Here is a 17,088-nt window from a genome sequence, read left to right as displayed (position 1 = left end):
CGGGCCGCGCGGGGCGGACACGGGCGCGGGGCGGGCACGGGCGCGGGGGCGGGGACGGGCGCGGGGGCGGGGACGGGCAGTGGGCGGGCCCCGCGCGGGGCCTAAGCCCCACCCCCGGGGGCGGTGCCTGGCGCCGGGGAGTGTCAGGAAGAGGAAGAGCGCGGCCAGAGGCGGGCGGTGCGGGCGCGCGGCGAGCAGGGGCCGAGCCCAGGCGAGCGCCGCGCGGGCCACCATGGCCACGGACGAGCTGGCCAGCAAGCTGAACCGGCGGCTGCAGATGGAGGACGAGGGCGGCGCCGAGGCCCCGGAGCAGCCCGGGCTGAACGGGGCGGCGGCGGCGGCGGCCGGGGCGCCCGACGAGGCGGCCGAGGCGCTGGGCAGCGCGGACTGCGAGCTGAGCGCCAAGCTGCTGCGGCGCGCCGACCTCAACCAGGGCATCGGCGAGCCCCAGTCGCCCAGCCGCCGCGTCTTCAACCCCTACACCGAGTTCAAGGAGTTCTCCAGGAAGCAGATCAAGGACATGGAGAAGATGTTCAAGCAGTGAGTGCCCGCCCGACCCGGCCCCCCACCCACCCCGCGCGCCGGCCTCGGGCCCCGAACCCCCGAACCTCCGAACCCCGCGCCACCCGGGACCCCTGCCGCCAGCCGTGCGCCCCCGAACCCCGACACACCAAGGGGGGGCGACCCCGCGGCCCCTTTCATTTAATCACGAGGCTTGAGGACCTCCTCCCCACCACGCGTGTGAGTCTGGCAACCCCGAGCCCCTGACACGCGACCCCTCCTCACGGTGACGCCCCCCCCCCCGTACACCATACACACGCACTCTCCGTGTGGAGGACCGCGCGGCCCCTCCAGGTAACCCCGAGTCCACTCGAGCCCCCACTACCACCATACACATGAGTCTGAAGATTCCGGGGCTCTGGCCTCTGATCCCTGTGTTAGTGAAGCTTCCCCCACCACCCACCAGACTCCCACGCACCCTGAGATTTGAGGACCCCGGGGCCTCCCTTTCCCTCTCCCTAGCTACTCGAATTCCCCACCCCCACCCAAACACCCTGGTCAAAAACATCCACACACACACCCCCAGCGCCTCAACAAAGGTTACTGTTCCCTGTACCCTATGCTGTACCCATTCTTTTTATTAGGGTCCTTTCATTTTCTCTGCTTATCTCAGATTCCCCTCAACATAGGTTCTGGTTAAAGACACCCCCCCTTCCCCTTCAGCATCTGCTAGCAAACTGTGGTCAAAGACCCTCCAGACCCTTCCACCCCTACCCCTATCCACTCTACTAGCCAGGTCCCCAATCCTTGACCCTCAGGTGGTCTCCTTAGGGAGAGATCCCTCTATCCCTGCCCCCCCCCCACTTTGCAGGTATGTACCACCCATCACCCCTTCAGGGCTGAGTCCCCTCCTCCCTCCACACACTGTTCCTCCCTCCTCTTGCCCTAACCTTCCCCCCTCCAGTAGCTTTAGCAGTCACTGCCGACCCCCACCATGTGCCCCCTTTCCTCCCACAGGGGATTCTGACACCCCACACCTCCCTATCTGATTTGCCTGGTTGCTCTCACCCCTACCTTTTCCTCTGTGCAATTCCATATACTGTGTCTTAGCAGGTTGGACAGACACCCCCCAGGCCTGTGGCTCAGGCCTCCCCACACACCCTTGCAAAAAACCTTTAAAATCTCTGTGATGGGGACTAAATGGTCCCCTTTGGGTCCATCCCTGAGTCCACCAAGTTGTGACTGCGATGGACAACCAAACTCTTCACAACCACGGTTGTGCAGGGGGCAGGCTGGGGGGTGGGGTGTTAAAGCTCACAGCCCCCTTCCCTTTGGTACCCCTCCCCACCTCTTGTTGCCCATCCCCTTGCCCCTGGCCCCTGAAGGGGGAACAGCCCAGGGGTGTGGTCTGAGTGGACAGGTGCTGACCCTCCTTGGCTGAGGCACGAGGACAGGGTGGGATGGGGCTGTGTACCCAAGCAACAGGCAGGAAGCCCAAGAAGGGGGTGTTTTGCAACCCCACAGCTTGAGAAAGGCTTTTTCCCACTTCTTGTCACTGCTGCTTCTGCCTGCGGCCCCCACACAGGGGAAGAAGGTTTTGTTTCCCAGACCTGGATGGCTGGGAGCCCCATACTCTTCCAAGGGTCAGCCTGGGGGGGAAACTGAGTCCTTAACCCTCCTCTGGGCCGCTGTGTGGAAGTCCCTGGGCCCTGAGGAGCCTGCCTCTTTGACTCCAGGGCTTTGTTGGGAGTTGTAAAGTTTCTTTCCCCACAAAAGACTGTCACCCTCGGGAGAGCAGGATTTCCAGGATTCCAGCCCAGATTGATGGGAAATGGAAAGCTTCTTGAGCCCAGGGCTAGGTAGAGACAGCTTCACCGTCTGGAACTTCCTGGTAGAGCCTGCCCTCCCCCCCCCCCCCCCCGCCTCCACCCTGCCCTGGAGTGGGGGAGGCAATACTGGGGAGATTGTTCAAATGCATCAGTGATTGATAGAGTCTAGGCACTGATAACATCTAGGCGCTAAGGAGCTCCTGGATTCCACCCAGCATCCCTATGACGTATAACTCTCATCATCACCATGGTATAGTTGGGCGGTCTGGGCACAGAGGGGTTAAATTTAACCCTCCAAGACCACACAGCTAGAAAACGATGGAGCCGGGATCTGAACTCAGGTCTGTGACTCCAAAAGCCATCACAGACATTTGCTTCCACGTGGGAAAATGCACTCGTTCCACACCCCCTTCTGTGTTCATGGCTGATTTCCCACCTCACAGACCCACCAGTGGCCCGTGTCTTTCTGCCAAAATCCTCCTTCTCCTGGGTTTCCGCAGCATAGCTACACGCAGCCAAAAAAAAAAAAAAAAGATGGAGCTGTTTGGGAGAACGCAGGCACCCCGAATGAGTAGGGCCTTGGGGGGCCGCAGCATGATCAGAAGGGGCGTGTGACCAGAGGAATGGCCTGGAAGCTGCATTTGCGGGAACATTCACCTTCTAGGGAGGCTGTTTGGGGTGTTGGTTTGACAGGGTTTACTCTGGTGAAGTTTGGGGGGAGCCGAACCCCTTCGGACACCCCTGCGGGCCACCTCTTGGTGCCACAGCTGCTGCTGCTGCCTTGGAAGGGGCGGGGTAGGGGGCAGGAAGGGGCCGGGGAGCTGGACTTCTAGGGAAGGAAGTGCCGCCCGCCGGGGCCCTGGCGAGGACAGAAAGGGGCAGGTTTTGTATTCAAGGAAACAAGGCTTCACTGTGCCAGCCAAGCCGAACCCAGCCGAGCCCCGGCTGCGGACAGCCAACACACAGGCTCTTGGGAGGACAAAACCCTGTTCTGCTTCTGCTGTCCTAATGGGGCCGCCACCTCCTGGGTCCAAGCGGGGCCCTGCTGACAGATTTCCACCCGGGTCTCCGGTCTCCGTCTCCGGCAGGGAGGAGGGGAGCCCAGCCCTCCGGGAAGCCAGTCCCCCACCAGCAGAGCACAAGAGTTAGGGAGGGCCTAGGGAGCTGGGAGCTGGCCTGCCTTGGAAGACAGGAGCTACAAAGCCTGCCCCTCTGTCCTGACTCTGCCCCTGAATTATTTAGTAATTAATTCCCATCTATAAAATGAGCAGGTTGTACTTGGGAATGGCCTCCTTATTTCCGAGGGGTCCTGAACCCTTCGGGATGACAGGCTGCCAGGTCTCTGGTTCATCCATTCAGTGTCTATCAGCAGATCCTTCCTGAGGAGGGAGGTGGAAGGGGAATCAAGGGGATTGAGGGAAGCAAGACAGGCAGCCCGCGGGCCCCCACCTTACCATCCAGCCGCGCGGCTTCCGGCCAGGAGAGACCTCCAGCCCTTCTCCCCATCTTACAGAGAAGGCAACTGAGACCCAGAAAGGTGTGGTGACTTGCTTGGGGTCACAGGGAAGTTTTCAGTGGCCAAACCAGAGCGCCCTTGTCCATACGACTGATCAGGCAGGGCCATGAGGGGGGCAGGGGATCACCCGTAGAGCTCAGACTTCGTGCCCAGCGTTTGGAGGCCTGGCCCCCCTGGGACCTCAGCCCTCCCTCCCCAGGCGGCCTCAGGCGGCCCCAGCACTTCTAACTCCTCCCCCCGCCTCTCTCGGCTCGTCCATTCAGGGCTCTCTCTAGAACCTTCCAGCCAAAGGGGGAATGGTGTGACCCCACAGAGCCTCAAGGGGGCCCAGCTCTGGGCTGGCAGCCGCTTGTGTGAGGCTCTGTGGGGTTTTGTCAGTCGAGACCTGCCGGAGAGGTCAGCAGCCACGTAATTTGGAACCTGCCGGGGAATCTGAGGAAGATGCCCTAGTTCCCTGCTTGGCCGGCCTCAGCCTCAGCCGCGGCATCTCATGACCCCGTGCGTCAGAGAGGCAGGCTTCCTTCTCCTCCTGGACGCCTCTGCCCTCCCTTCTTCTCCTCCCCCGTGTCTCCCCAGACCCTGTCCCTCACAGCAGCTCCCCCAGCGTCCTTCCTGGAAGACAGTAGGACACAGTAGTTAAGAGAAGGGCCTTTGGAGTCTGTGGGTTTGAATCCCAAGGCCCTTAAACCTTCTGGGCCTCAGTTCCTCACCCTAAAACAGGGAGAGTTACAGCACCCACCTCACAGCTATTGGGAGGTCCTTAACTGAGTACTCAGCGCAAAGCGAGCACTGGGAAGCTCCCGTCCCCTCATCCCCGGGCCTACTCCGCTTAGCCCCTGGCTAAGCCTCCACTTACCCCCTAGGGAGCGGCCCGGTTGGCGAAAACCTCGTGCTTTGAGTGTTGGGGGACCCAGCATGAGAACCCCCCTTTTTTGCTGCTGAATGGGCACTCCAGTTGGCAGCTACATATGGCTCTGATCAATAACAAAAATGGGGAAACGAATTCGTTATCACTTAATTATGTGGAAGGCAGGTGGCAGGGAAAAGGAGAGAGGAAGCGACGGCTTCCCGGGGTGACTCCGGACTGGGACCCAGCGCCCGGCCACCGCGGGGCAGCCAGGAGACCCCGGGGAAGGGGGCTCAGCTCCGCGGCCTCGCCCTGGGCTGAAGACCCTCCCTGGTAAAGGTCTGAGGGTTCAGTGTAAAGAGTCCCGGCCCTTGGCAAAGAGTCCACCATCATGTCCGGCCCGTGGGCTGTTAAAAACACAGAAGCTTTTGAAAAACACAAAATCCATCCATATAATCATTTATCCGACCCATACTAAGTTTCTGCTGTGGGCAAGTTCTAGAGAATCAAGGAAAGAAGAAAGTTCCCGCCCTCGGGAAGCTTAAAGTCTCATGAAAAGCGGTGGCATAGAGGGGATGGGCCCATGCGGCTAGAAATGGAAACTTCCATGCCTTTATCCCCGCCGTGGGGACCCAGGGCGCTCATGAGGGTCCCGTGCTCAGACACCCTCCTCCACTGCCCCCTGCCCCCACGCCCTCGCCTCATGACCTGGAACCCCCAGGTCCAGTTGCTTACAACAGCGCAGTGAGGTGGGTAAATCCTCACCCCCATTGGCCAGATGAAGAAACTGAGGCTCGAGGAGTTTGAGTCAAGTCTGAAGGTTATAATAAGCGGCAGGATTAGCAGCAGGTTGGCCTGCAGGGAGCTCCAGAGGCTGAGAGAGGGCTGTGTTTATGGACCAGGGTGGGGCTTGGGGAAGGGGGGGCTCTCCGAGCCTCAGGAGGGGAAGCCTTCTAGGGGGGTACAGAGGTTGGGTCCTTCTACCTGCAGCAGCCAGGAGCCTGGCTTTCTGGGGAGATGCCACACCCCTGGGGAGGGAGGATTTCCCCAAACTCAGTGCTCCGCTTCTGCTCTTTCTACTTCCCTTCTGACTCTGAGTCACCTCTCCCCTCCCCTGCCCCCCAGCCTGGGGACTTTTGGTTCCCCTTTGGCTTTGCACCTTCCTGCCTTCTCCTCCGGTCTGGACCTTCTGGGGCTGAGGCCTGGCTCCAGCTGTGAGACCCGGCGCCGCCACCTCCGGGGAGGCCCTCTTGCAAGGCCAGCCCAGGCGGAGGAGGAAGGAGAGCAGGAGACAGAAGACCTCAGCAGGGACAGTCCGTGCTCCCTCCAGCAGCTGAGCTCCCTCTGACGGCCTCGAGGTCTTCTCCTTGGCTGCCTTCCTCTTTTCAAGGACGGCAGAGAAGCGAGAGTCCCACGCCAGCGGGACGAGGCTCGAGGGGAGCCAGGCCTGGGGTTCCTGAGCGGCATGAGGACCCTCATGCGGCCCAGACCGGACGCCGTCCGCCTACCCCATCCTGGGCACTTTATCTCGTATTTAATCCTTTTATGGCATGCTGTGAGCTCACCGTCCCTCTTGTCACAAAGGAGAACACTGGGTCTCACAGACCTTCCGTGACAGGGACAGCGTGTGAACTTGGGTCTGTCTGACTCCAAGTCCCTGGCTCCCAAGGGCCCCAGAGAGGGCGGCAGCAAAGGCAGCTCCACCCCGGGTCTACTGGGTCCGAATCCGCATTTTTAACACTTGTGTCAGCAGCAGCAGGCCACCCACGGCCGTCTCCCCGCACTTCCTTCTGGTAAGGCAGGCTCCTTCGCCTGGGCAGTAAGGGGGGAAGCCGAAGTTTAATAATAACGACCAGGTTGGACTAGACGCTCCGTGAACGTTCTTTGCCATCACCACTGTAACGATCAGTATTATTAAGAGCAGGCGGGACCCCCGCTGCTGACATCGCAGGCCTGGGGACGTGCCCTCCTGGCCTGGTGCTCAGCGTGCGGTTGAACCCAGGCTGGGGAGGTCCTGAGCCCAGACAAGCCCCCAGCAGAGTGCCATCAGCTTGGGGGGGGCGGGGTGGGGGGCTCCCACTTGATTCTTAAACTCACTGCAAAGTTGTGGGGGAGCCGTGAGCCACATGCATGCACACCCTCTCCTGGGCTGACGGCAACAGATCCAGTGTCGGATCTGCAGATAGGACTGGAGGAAGTGGTGAGCGACTGGGCTTTCCCCACATGAGTCAGGCAGTCTGGGGGTTGGGGGGTGGGACCCGACCCACCACGCCCAGCCAATGGTTATCAGCGCGTGTGGGTGGTGGATGGCCACCTGCGGAAGGAGGCAGTTAGGGCCAACGCTGGCTACACCAGCGAGCAAGGCAAGAATTTTTCTCTTGTCCAGAACGTTCCTACCCCAAGGGACCTGCCTTCCCAGTTCATAGGACAAAGAGTAGAGAGGCCTAGGAGCCACAGGGGAGAGACAGGGGAGGGGAGGACCAGGTCTGTGAATGTCAAGTCCAAAGCCAGGTGGGCCTGGTGGGATCCTCAATCCATAAACACTACCCTCTCCAGCTGCTTCTCCCCCTGGGGACCCCCATGGGCTGAGGGGCCAGCTGCAAAGGCCTGGGATAGGAAGCCGAGGACAGAACCGGGGTCTCCATGCCCCCGTCTTGCAGCTGTAGTAACTCATTCTGCCATCAGGCTTCACAGCACGGCTAGTGGGTAGGGAGGCTCGTGCCCAAGGAACAACCTTCTAATAGTTCCAGAGCCAACACGGGCTGCCTTAAGTGAAGCAGTGAACTTCCTGTGCTCAGAGCTATTCCAGAAACATACAGGAAAACTGCCTTGGAAATCTGACCTTCATGCATGGCCGAATGAGTGGCCTCCAATATCCCTCCCAACTTGAGACTCTGGTACAGGGTCTGTGGGCCTCGGGACACAGCGTAGAAGTTTAGAGCGTGTGGGTGTTTCATCAGCTCTGGGTTCGGGTCCCGGCTTTGTCCTTGTCGGCTATGGCCGCGGCCAAGTCACTTCCTCCCTGAGCCTCTCATCTCCTCAGCTGTCATATGGGGCCATTTATGCCTGCTCCCGAGGGTTCTTGGGAAGGCTTGATTGGGTCTACTTGGCAGAGTGCTCAGCAAAGAGTAGCCACAAAGGGTAATGTTGTTACGAGACAAGGTGTTGATACTGCACGCTGTAGGGGCCGGCCACTGCCCAGCCCCCGTGACTCCTGGTTATCAGAACCAAGGGGAGGAGGAGCACCAGCTGGGTGGGACCTGCCGAGCCCAAGGGGGCAAAGGCTGCCTGGGTGGTGGCCGACTGCTCCCCTCTCGAGGGTAGATGGGAGGGACTTTGTCACCGGCATCCGGGGCGGCAGCTGCGGAGCCCTGCCTGTCGGGAACTATTCAGGGGGAGGCGGGTAGGAATGTGGGCACAGTGCCAGGTGCAACAGCCTCCCTCCAGTGCCGGAGGAAAGTGCTGAGCTCCCAGCCTGCGAGCTTTGTTGCCATCCCTGCCCAATGCCATCGGCCCTGCCAGGAAGGCCCCAGGCCGGGCTCTCAACCCAGCATGCCCCAGCCTTACAGGCTGGAGAATTCGGGACCCTCCATGGGACCGGGAAGAAGAAGGAAGCAGATAGGCAGGAAGAAGGAACGTCTCCAGCTTTGGGGATCCTGCAGTCCGCCAGCTGTGTGACCCCAGGCTGGTTGCTGCCTACTCCGGGCCACAGTTTCCCCCACATAACATGAAGCAGGTAGACCAGGCTATGAGAAAAGATCTTATGCACTGATGCTCTTTTCCGGGTCCCTCTGAGCCTTGCACCCTCAGCTCCAGCTCAGGGAGAGAGCTGATGGATGAGAGGGTCTCCCCAGCCAGGGGCATCTCCTCTTTTGCCAGTCATCCACCTGCTGGTGGCACGGTGACCCCCCCCCCCACACCTTATCAGTTCCTTCCCATGAGAGGAGGGACAGAGCAATCCGGGCTGAGGCTCCTCACTTCCTCTGCCCAGCAAGAGAGCGAAAGGCTCTGTCCTGCTGTTTTTCCATCTCCCCAAGTCATGGGGTCTTTGAATTAGGTCTAGCGGGGGAAGTACTGGGAGCCTCAGAGGAAGGGGAGAGGCTGGGGCAGCGCTGGATCACCTCCCCCATCCCCCTGCCTCCAGACCTGGATCACCTCACCCATCCCCCTGCCTCCAGTCCAGTCGACAGCGAGCGCTTCTCGAAGCCGTGCACATGCACATCGGGACTGGCACCCAAGAGAGAAGCCCTTGTGTTTTTTACCATTATCATTCTTACCAGCGCCGTTTTTATGTTCTATGTGCAAAGTACTTAACGTGATGTCTGGCACACAGAAAGTGCTCAGTGGCCTCTATTATAATGAAATTAGCAGGCTTTAAGCACCTGTTATGTGCTAGGCATTTTATGTCCATCATCTCATTTAATCTTCAATCCTAAAGGTAGCTAGTGATGATGATGCTTCGTTTATCATTATGGCCATTGGCGTTATTGTCCATGGGTGCCCATTAAGTGGGCCGGACTCTGTGCTAGGAACTGACGTGGCTGGTCTCTTTTAACCTTTGCCTCTGTCCTGAGATGGGTCCTTTGATCTCCGCCCTGTAAATGGGGATGCTGGGGTGTGTGGGGTCAGGTGACTTGACCAGGATCAGCCAGCCAGCCAATCAAGTGGCCAATTGGGGGTTTGAGCCTCAGTCCGTCTCAGCAGACCTGATGTGAGCACAGAAATTTCAAGGTCATCTTCAGTCACGTTCCCCCCGAGGACCTGGCTGATCCAGTGGCCCCGATCCCAGGGGACATAGTAGATGCCTGCTCCCCCGGAGCCTTGTAGGAACAGCCCTCCTCCCCCACAGTGTCCCTCCTTTGGGGACCCAGCTCCAACCCCAGCACCTGGCCTCTCCCTGACCTCTGTCGCCTTCCCTTGGCAATTGATCTGCTGGCGCTGTGACCAGCCCCTGCATTGTCCCCCTGGGGGCCAGAGCCCGCCCAGGAGAGAGCCCAGACCCGGTAATTGATTGACCTTTGATTGATGCAGGCAGCGGTTCAAGCCGCGGATAAAGCTGCAGCCCGGCCAGGTCCGGGAGCTGCCAGAGACCAACAAACACAGAGCCAAAGTCTCTGTCCAAGCTCGGACACTTTATCCGTGCACTTCCTCTGAAACTAAGCCACCCCCACCTTTGGGAGAAACCCATACACGTGAGCAGTAAATAAAGCCGGGGCTCAGGAGAGGCAGGTGGGACGGCAGAGTAGAGTGTGGGAACCCGCGGGATGGGGGGGTGAGTCCCTGGCCAGCGGGCCTGTGCCCACACCCCTACCATCTTTGTTCCCTGGGGGAACACGGTCACACAGGGAAGTAATCCGCCCAGGGTTGCTGCGCACAGAAGCTGTAAAGAAAAATCTGCCTGGCACACAGTAGGAGCTTCACGGAGGCAGCTGGACCTCACTCTGCCGCTGCTGGAGTCCGCTCCATGTGCCGGGCCCTGGGCTAAGCGCGCACCGTGCAGGAGCTCGGTCAGTCCTCGCAGTGATCCTGCGAGAGAGTCACCGTCACACCTCGGCCGGAGGCTCAAGGGGCAGGGTCTCCCAGAACCCAGGCGGTCTGCTCCAGCCCTGTTCATCGCTGACTTTCACCCCGTCCAGAAAGCAGTGGTGTTTCCCTGAAGGGCAGCGCCCACGTGGCTTGCCCCAGCCAGAACCAGCCCCCGAACCGGGCCGCTTGCCGAGGGCCGCTCCCGGGCCTGTCACCCCACAGCCGCCCAGCCCCCTTCCCAGACTCCAAAGGTGGAAGGAGGGGCCTCTGCCATGCCCCCCATGGAGCCCCTCCAGCTTGAAGGGGAGCCTGGAGCATGGGATCGCGGGCCTGCCTGGCCCTCCCGAGGCCCACGGTCTGCTACCGCACCCTCTCACAGCGGCTCACACCCCAGCCACAGCACTGCCCACAGGGATTTCCGGCCTATCTGCTCCTGCCCACCCCCCCAGCCCAGCCCCATGGGGAGAAAGGCTTCAGGACTGTGTTCCCTGCAGGGTTCCCAGAACCCCATCCTCCCCGTGCTGCGTCACTCCCAACCACTGACTCGTCTGTGAACTATTTATACCTCTCACACCAACTGCTCGGGGCTCAAGGCAGACAGCTCTGTTCTGGGGCCTCACCAGGACCCCTGGAAGCAGGCTGGCTCAGAGCAGATGTGCGGGCTGGGGAGCTGGGCGTCCGCCCTCTTCCTTTACTGCTCTGTGACCTTGGGCAGGTCACCTAACCTCTCTGATCCTCCATTATATAAGGTTATTACGGGGATTAAATACAGTAAACGATGTGAGGTTCCCAGCATAAAGACAGATTTCAAAAAAATGGCTTCTATTCGTTGTTCAAGGTCGTTCGTGAGGCTTATATAGAGCTTGGGATGGGGGAAGGGAGCTGGGGAGCCCAGAGGAAGGCACAGAGATGAGGTGTGTGTTTACGCAGGAGCGCCAAGACTGGAACAAGGGTTTCTGCAGCTCAGCCCCTCTGTGTCGCTCTGCTGTCACCAGCACTCATCCAGGCAGCTTGAGGCCTGGGGCTACGCAGGCCTCTCCAGGCTCAGAAAGCCCATTTTAGCCCTGAGAGCACGATTCCCACCCCCTGCGTCCCCTGCGGGAGGCAGTCAGCGCAGGTGTTGGGTTAGCCTGATAAGAGGGCCCACATCCGTCCTGATGGGACGAGGTCTGCACCAGCAGCACCTCCCCAGTGGGGACCGGGCCCGGAGGCCATCTCTGACCCAAGCTCTGACCACAAAGAGGCCAGCAAGAGGGACATTTAGACAACGCCCCCTCATATACACACACACACACGTCCCCGTGTCTGCTGGGCAGTTGGTGGTAGGAAAGAGACCCGCAATGTGCAGACACACTTTTATCACCTAATCACCGTTCCAGCCCTTTCCAACCACGCAGCCAAATCCCCCCCCCCAGCAGGCACCCCGTAACACTGTTCCCTGATTTCACCCCAGGCCACCTCCCAGCAAACCAGAGGTGGGCCTCCCTCCTGGCCTCCCTCCTGAGGCCCCGCCCTGTGACACGCGCTGTTTTCTGCCTCCCTCCTGGGTGGCAGCAGGAGTGGGGGAGACATAGTGCCCGTAGGGATGCGAGGCTGGCCCTGGAGATAACATCAGAGTCTTCAGCCGCCCGCCCCCCCCCCCGCCCCGCCGCAAACGATCTGTACCCCCATGGTGTCGTGAATTCTTTGTCCCTGCTGGTTCCCGTCCCATCCAGCCCAGGCAGGCTGTGGCTTCAGCTTCCTTACGCATCACACTGGTCCAAAAGTTAGCACTGTTCAATGTGTCAGAGGCCACAGGCCATGTGGGGAGCTCCTCGTCACCAGAGGTAACCAAGCAGCAGCCACACCTCAGGACCTCACCTGGACCAGGGTCCCTTCCAGCTGCAGTAGGGTGACGGGCGCCTCGCAGTCCAGCTCGTGGTGCTCTGACCCATGAGCTGTGAGGCGTCAGGAGGTCCTCAGCCTCTGCCTTGGCTCCCCCAGGTACGACGCTGGCCGGGACGGCTTCATTGATCTGATGGAGCTGAAGCTGATGATGGAGAAGCTCGGAGCCCCGCAGACCCACCTGGGCCTGAAAAACATGATCAAGGAGGTGGACGAGGACTTGGACAGCAAACTCAGCTTCCGGGAGGTGAGTCTGCTCCCCGCGGGGGACTCTGAGGCTCCTCAAGGGAGGAGGGTTATCTGTTCCTTCACACGGTCAGCACTTACTGAGTGACTGCTGTATACTTGGCCCTGGGGGGGCTTTTGGGAATCCAGAGGAAAGTCCTGTGCTGCTAGGATCCTGGTGTGTAGAGGGGGAGGTGCCTAGAGAGTGAAGGGACAGGGTGCTGTGACACTGGAGACGAGGGGACAGGGAGGGAGCGACAGGCATTGCATCTGGGAGGGGCTGGGCTCTGCGCTGGGTGACTCCGGGTCTCCGTCCTCACTCTGGGACAGGGGCCACAAGCAAGCCTGTTCCTTGGAGGAGGAAATGGAGGCTCACAGCCAGCAAACAATGGTACTGGACCCCAGGCAGCCTTGGGTGAAGGACAGCGGTGGCCTCCCTGGGCAAGCTTGCCAGAAGCCTAGAGGAGGCAGAGCAGGAGAACAGGAGTGGGGAGGACGCGTCCAGGGAGGAAGGTGCGGGCTGTGTGCCGTGATGGTGTGGAGTCAGGACGTGGGTTCTGACCCTCTTCCTGTCACTTTCTGCTGCTAAGATTCGGGGCAGGGCTTTTTCCTGGTCTCTGAGTCTTCTACAGTCTGTAAAATGGGCACAATCCTATACCTTGGGGACTCAGTAAATTGGTTGGGGGAACAGCGGGGACAAAGACGCGAGGTCGCTTGGGGCTCTGCCTGGGAGCCGACGGTGAGCACACAGGCCTGCAGCAGCCCCGGATCCTGGGAGAGCAGGAGGTGGGTCGCCTTGCCTCCCACTGGACAGATGGGCACACCAAGGCCCCTTGTCCCCCGCTGACAACGTGCTTTTCTCCATCCCGCAGTTCCTCCTGATTTTCCGCAAGGCAGCGGCTGGGGAGCTGCAGGAAGACAGCGGGCTGCACGTGCTCGCCCGCCTCTCCGAGATCGATGTCTCCACCGAGGGCGTCAAGGGGGCCAAGAGCTTCTTCGAGGCCAAGGTGAGGAACCCGAGGCTGTGTGGGGCCCAGGGTGGGGGGCACCCTGACCCCTGGCTCAAGGGCAATGCCCGGGCGGAGGACAGGACCCTGAGTTAGCCCCAGGGTCCGTGGTCACCCTTCATGTACCTGCCGGGGCCACGGACCGGAGACGCGGCACTGATGCAAGGGCTGGACCGCGCAAGGCGCGCAGTGCTCCTGGCTTCTGTCCACTTCCGTCCAGGCCGGGGTCCCTTCCAGCTTCCCCCTTTCTCTCCCCGGCCCCCAGAACCACTACCCCCAAAGGACTAGTTCTTGAACGGGGCGCCCACGAGATGGCAGGGCAGGCCCAGAAACTGGGGCGTGGGCTCGGGGCCTCTCAGAGACCCCCACGGCGCCAGCCCTGGCCCAGAGGGGGGGCTGGTCCCAGAGGCACCCACGTGCACAGCAGCCCCCCAGTGCCGCACGCACTTAGGTGGAGGGGCCACACAGAGCTCCTGGATTTTCCTGGTTCCTCCTCCTCCCCGTGTTAACTAAGAACATTGTTTCTGAAGGCCACATCCCTCCTCCCTCTGGGCTCCTGGGCTTGATGGGATGTCCCAGGGTTCTTCAGTGGGACCTTGGTTGCATCTGGGCTTCCCAGGACAGGAAGCAGATAAGAATAGCAACTTCTGGGGGCACCTGGGCAGCCCAGTCTGTTAAGCATCTGCCTTGGGCTCAGGTCATGATCTCGGGCCCTGGGATCGAGCCCTGTGTCCTGCTCGCTGCTCAGCGGGGAGGCTGCTTCTCCCTCTCGTCTGCTCTTCCCTCCAACTCGTGCTCTCCACCCCCCAATAAATAAATAAAAGTTAAAAATGAAAATAAAGAAGAAGAGCGACATTGAAGCCCCCGCCTCTGGGACTCCCACTGGGCAGCCGCTACCCAATGTACGTTCTAGCTCCCGGTGCCTTCAACGAGTCCATGAGTCAGTTACGGAGCAGCAGGCTCTGAATGGGAAACCGAGGCTCAGAGAGGTGGCGAGAGGCAAAGCAGTCTGCGGGCTGGCAGGGGGAGGGGCTCCGAGAGCCCCCCGGTGGAGGCGCAGACGCCCCTCCCGCCCTGACCCCCGTCGCCCCCGCCTCCCCTGCAGGTCCAGGCCATCAACGTGTCCAGCCGCTTCGAGGAGGAGATCAAGGCGGAGCAGGAGGAGAGGAAGAAGCAGGCGGAGGAGATGAAGCAGCGGAAGGCGGCCTTCAAGGAGCTGCAGTCCACCTTCAAGTAGCCGGGGGCTGTGGCCTGACCACTCGGCCCCGGCCCCGGCGCCCGGTCCAGCCGGCGGGGGCAGGCGGACTGGAGGCCAAGGCTGAATCCTGGGCTCTGTCCGAAGGGACCCTACTGAAAACCTACCAAGTCTGTGAACGGGGCCAGCTGCGGGGTGTCCCAGGTGGCCCGGTCCCCCTGCTCCCTCCCGCTCTTCCTGAGGCCGGGCCACCCGTGCCGGCTCCTCACCCGGCCCAGCCCTCCTCCCTGGCGATTCCTGCGTGTCTCTCGCCCACCCCTGCCTGCACCAGCGCTGCAGCTGCTCCGAGCCCAGCTCCTGGCCCTGAGGGCCTCCCTGCTCCGGGTGCCTGCCCTACATGCCTGCCCTCCGTGCGCTCTCCGCCTCCCCGCCCAGCGGCCTGCCCTTAACCTGCAGGCCACGCAGCCCCTGGGGCCCTCGAGCAGCTTCCAAGACTGGGGGAGGACGGACAGCAAGAAGGTGGCGGGCGCCAGCTCTGTAGGAGAGCAGGACGGAAGGGGCTAAGCAAAGGCACTGGGGCTCCCCACCCCCGATGACTTTTCCTCCAGCCCTGCCTCCTCTCTCTCCTGGGGGCGGGGGTGGGGAGGGGGGCTTCTGTTTTGGCAGAGGGACCCAGGCCCCGGTCCCCCATGTTCACATGGAGACCCTGGCACTCTGGGACCTGGCCAGGCAAGGGTGAGGGGCAGCTGTGCCCATCTACCTCACGGGCCCACACTCTGCCGGCCGTGCCATGAATCATGGGCAGGGAAGGCTCCGGGGGCAGAAAGGCCACTCCCCAGTCTCCCTGGAACCACCCGGGGGTCCCAGGGGCTCTGGTGACAGCAGGGTGGGGAGGAGGGATTGGTCCCTTCATGGGAAGGAAATCAGCGCCTGGTTCCATTCTCCAGGACGCGTCCAAGAAGTGCTTTAAGTGGTTTGCACGGACCAGGCGGTGGGGAGCAGGGGCCTTGCTGGGCCCCTTCAAGCCATCCTTCCCCCAAGTGATGGGCACCACCTTGTCACCAGCGACGGGACCCATCCCGTCACAACTCCCCCCCCCCCAGCCGAGGAAGCATGGGGACCCCAGCCCTCCCTGTGCCCATCCGAAGACGGGCGGTGGCCACACCTGTGCCACCAGCCCGGTCCCACGCAGCTCCCCGTGTGCTCACTTCCGTGCGTGCGTGTCCGTGTGTGTGCGCGTCTGTGTCCGCTGCCGTGTCGTGAAACTGTGCCCATCACTCAGCCAAACAAGTGAACGGCCGTCGAGGCCACAGTTATGCAACTTTCCGTGTGTGTCATGAAGTCACTGCTTTTTAAACTTGATAACTCTTTATTTTAGTAAAATGCCCCAAGAGTCCACAAAACTCCTGTCGGATTTGCAGAGGTTTTATTTTTTTGGCCTTAGAATCTGCAGAAATTAGGAGGTACTGACCCCAGTGCGGCAGCCTTGGCCCCGGATTGCGTTTGCCTTAGCGGATATGTTTATACAGATGAATATAAAAAGTTCTTTTTCTTTGGCTTATTGCTCTTTCCCCCCCCCCCCTTCTCACCTTCCCCCAAAGAAAGCTACTTCTTCATTTGGTGGTACAATTATTTTTTTTAACTAAAATAAGATAAAAGTCTATATTCTTATGTGTGTGTGGTTCTTGTTGGTTGGTGGAGGAGGGGAGGGGCAGGGAGAGGGAGGCAGGGGACGCGGTCACCCGGTGCTGGGGCAGCACTTGCTCAGGTGGCTCCCCTGTCCTGCCAGAGGCCCCGCGGGGAGACTCTTCCTAACGGGGGAGGTTGAGCGGGATCCCCACCCCCTTTCACCAGGGCCTACCCTTAGTGCTTTACATATATTTACTCAGGTAACCCTCAGGACCAGCACATAAGGGGGTGCTGTTTTGTTTCCCAGAAAGGCACATGGTGCATGCACTGTGGGCGACAGGGCCAGGTGGGGAACTGGATACAGACCCAGGTCCTCAGCCCATAGCCTGTCCCCTTCCCCATCCAGTCACCCCCCCAGGCAAGTTCAGAGGAGGGCATGCCCCAGAAGTGGTACCACCACTGTGGGCGTTCTAGGTGCATGCACCCAAGAGCACCCCAAGATTCTCCCCCATGCAGAGACCCCTCAAGCCTCCCCCCACTGCCACGCACACAAGACAGGCTCGGGCGGTAGCACGATGAGGAAGGACCTGAGGTGCTACCTGTGTGGCATGGGACAGATCAGGCTCTTCTTGGGTCTCAGTCTCCCCGTCTTTTCAAAGTGAGGGTCTCTAGGGCCTTCCCAGCCCTGCAGTTTGCAGGTTCAGGGTGCAACCTGGGTTTTGGTGTGGGGAGTGTGGGATTAGGCTGGGCATCGCTGCCCCCAGGTGGACATGCGTGGTACTGCAGCAGCCACTGGCTCCCTCACCAGCCAGGCCAAGGGAGGACAACGAGGTGTCCTGGGAGGGTGTTTCCTGGGAAATGCCACTCCCATGTGCTGCCCAATCCCTAAGATGTCGCCATCATTAACACAGCATGCTCAGTTAAGCACT

At 60.7% G+C, this 17,088-nt stretch overlaps 1 protein-coding gene across 2 annotated transcripts; it reads left to right on the top strand.

The window, feature by feature from the left end:
* Window positions 1–162: 162 nt before the first annotated feature.
* Window positions 163–16,193, top strand: EFHD2 (EF-hand domain family member D2). Of its 2 annotated transcripts, XR_013966766.1 has the most exons (5): window positions 176–540; window positions 12,203–12,350; window positions 13,201–13,335; window positions 14,441–14,959; window positions 15,398–16,193. XR_013966766.1 is itself a non-coding variant. In XM_080802492.1 (4 exons), the coding sequence occupies exons 1-4, from the start codon at window positions 233–235 to the stop codon at window positions 14,570–14,572; spliced, it is 723 nt and encodes a 240-aa protein (XP_080658618.1). In that variant the 5' UTR covers window positions 163–232; the 3' UTR covers window positions 14,573–16,193. The 2 variants fall into 2 exon arrangements, 1 of the variants encoding a protein (XP_080658618.1); XM_080802492.1 differs by having other exon boundaries at window positions 163–540; window positions 14,441–16,193.
* Window positions 16,194–17,088: the final 895 nt, after the last annotated feature.

This window comes from Martes martes (genome assembly GCF_963455335.1).
Source record: "Martes martes genome assembly, chromosome: 4".
Taxonomy (NCBI): domain Eukaryota; kingdom Metazoa; phylum Chordata; class Mammalia; order Carnivora; family Mustelidae; genus Martes; species Martes martes.
The sequence above is the reverse complement of the archived record's forward strand: the minus strand, read 5'-3'. Positions and strand labels throughout refer to the sequence as shown.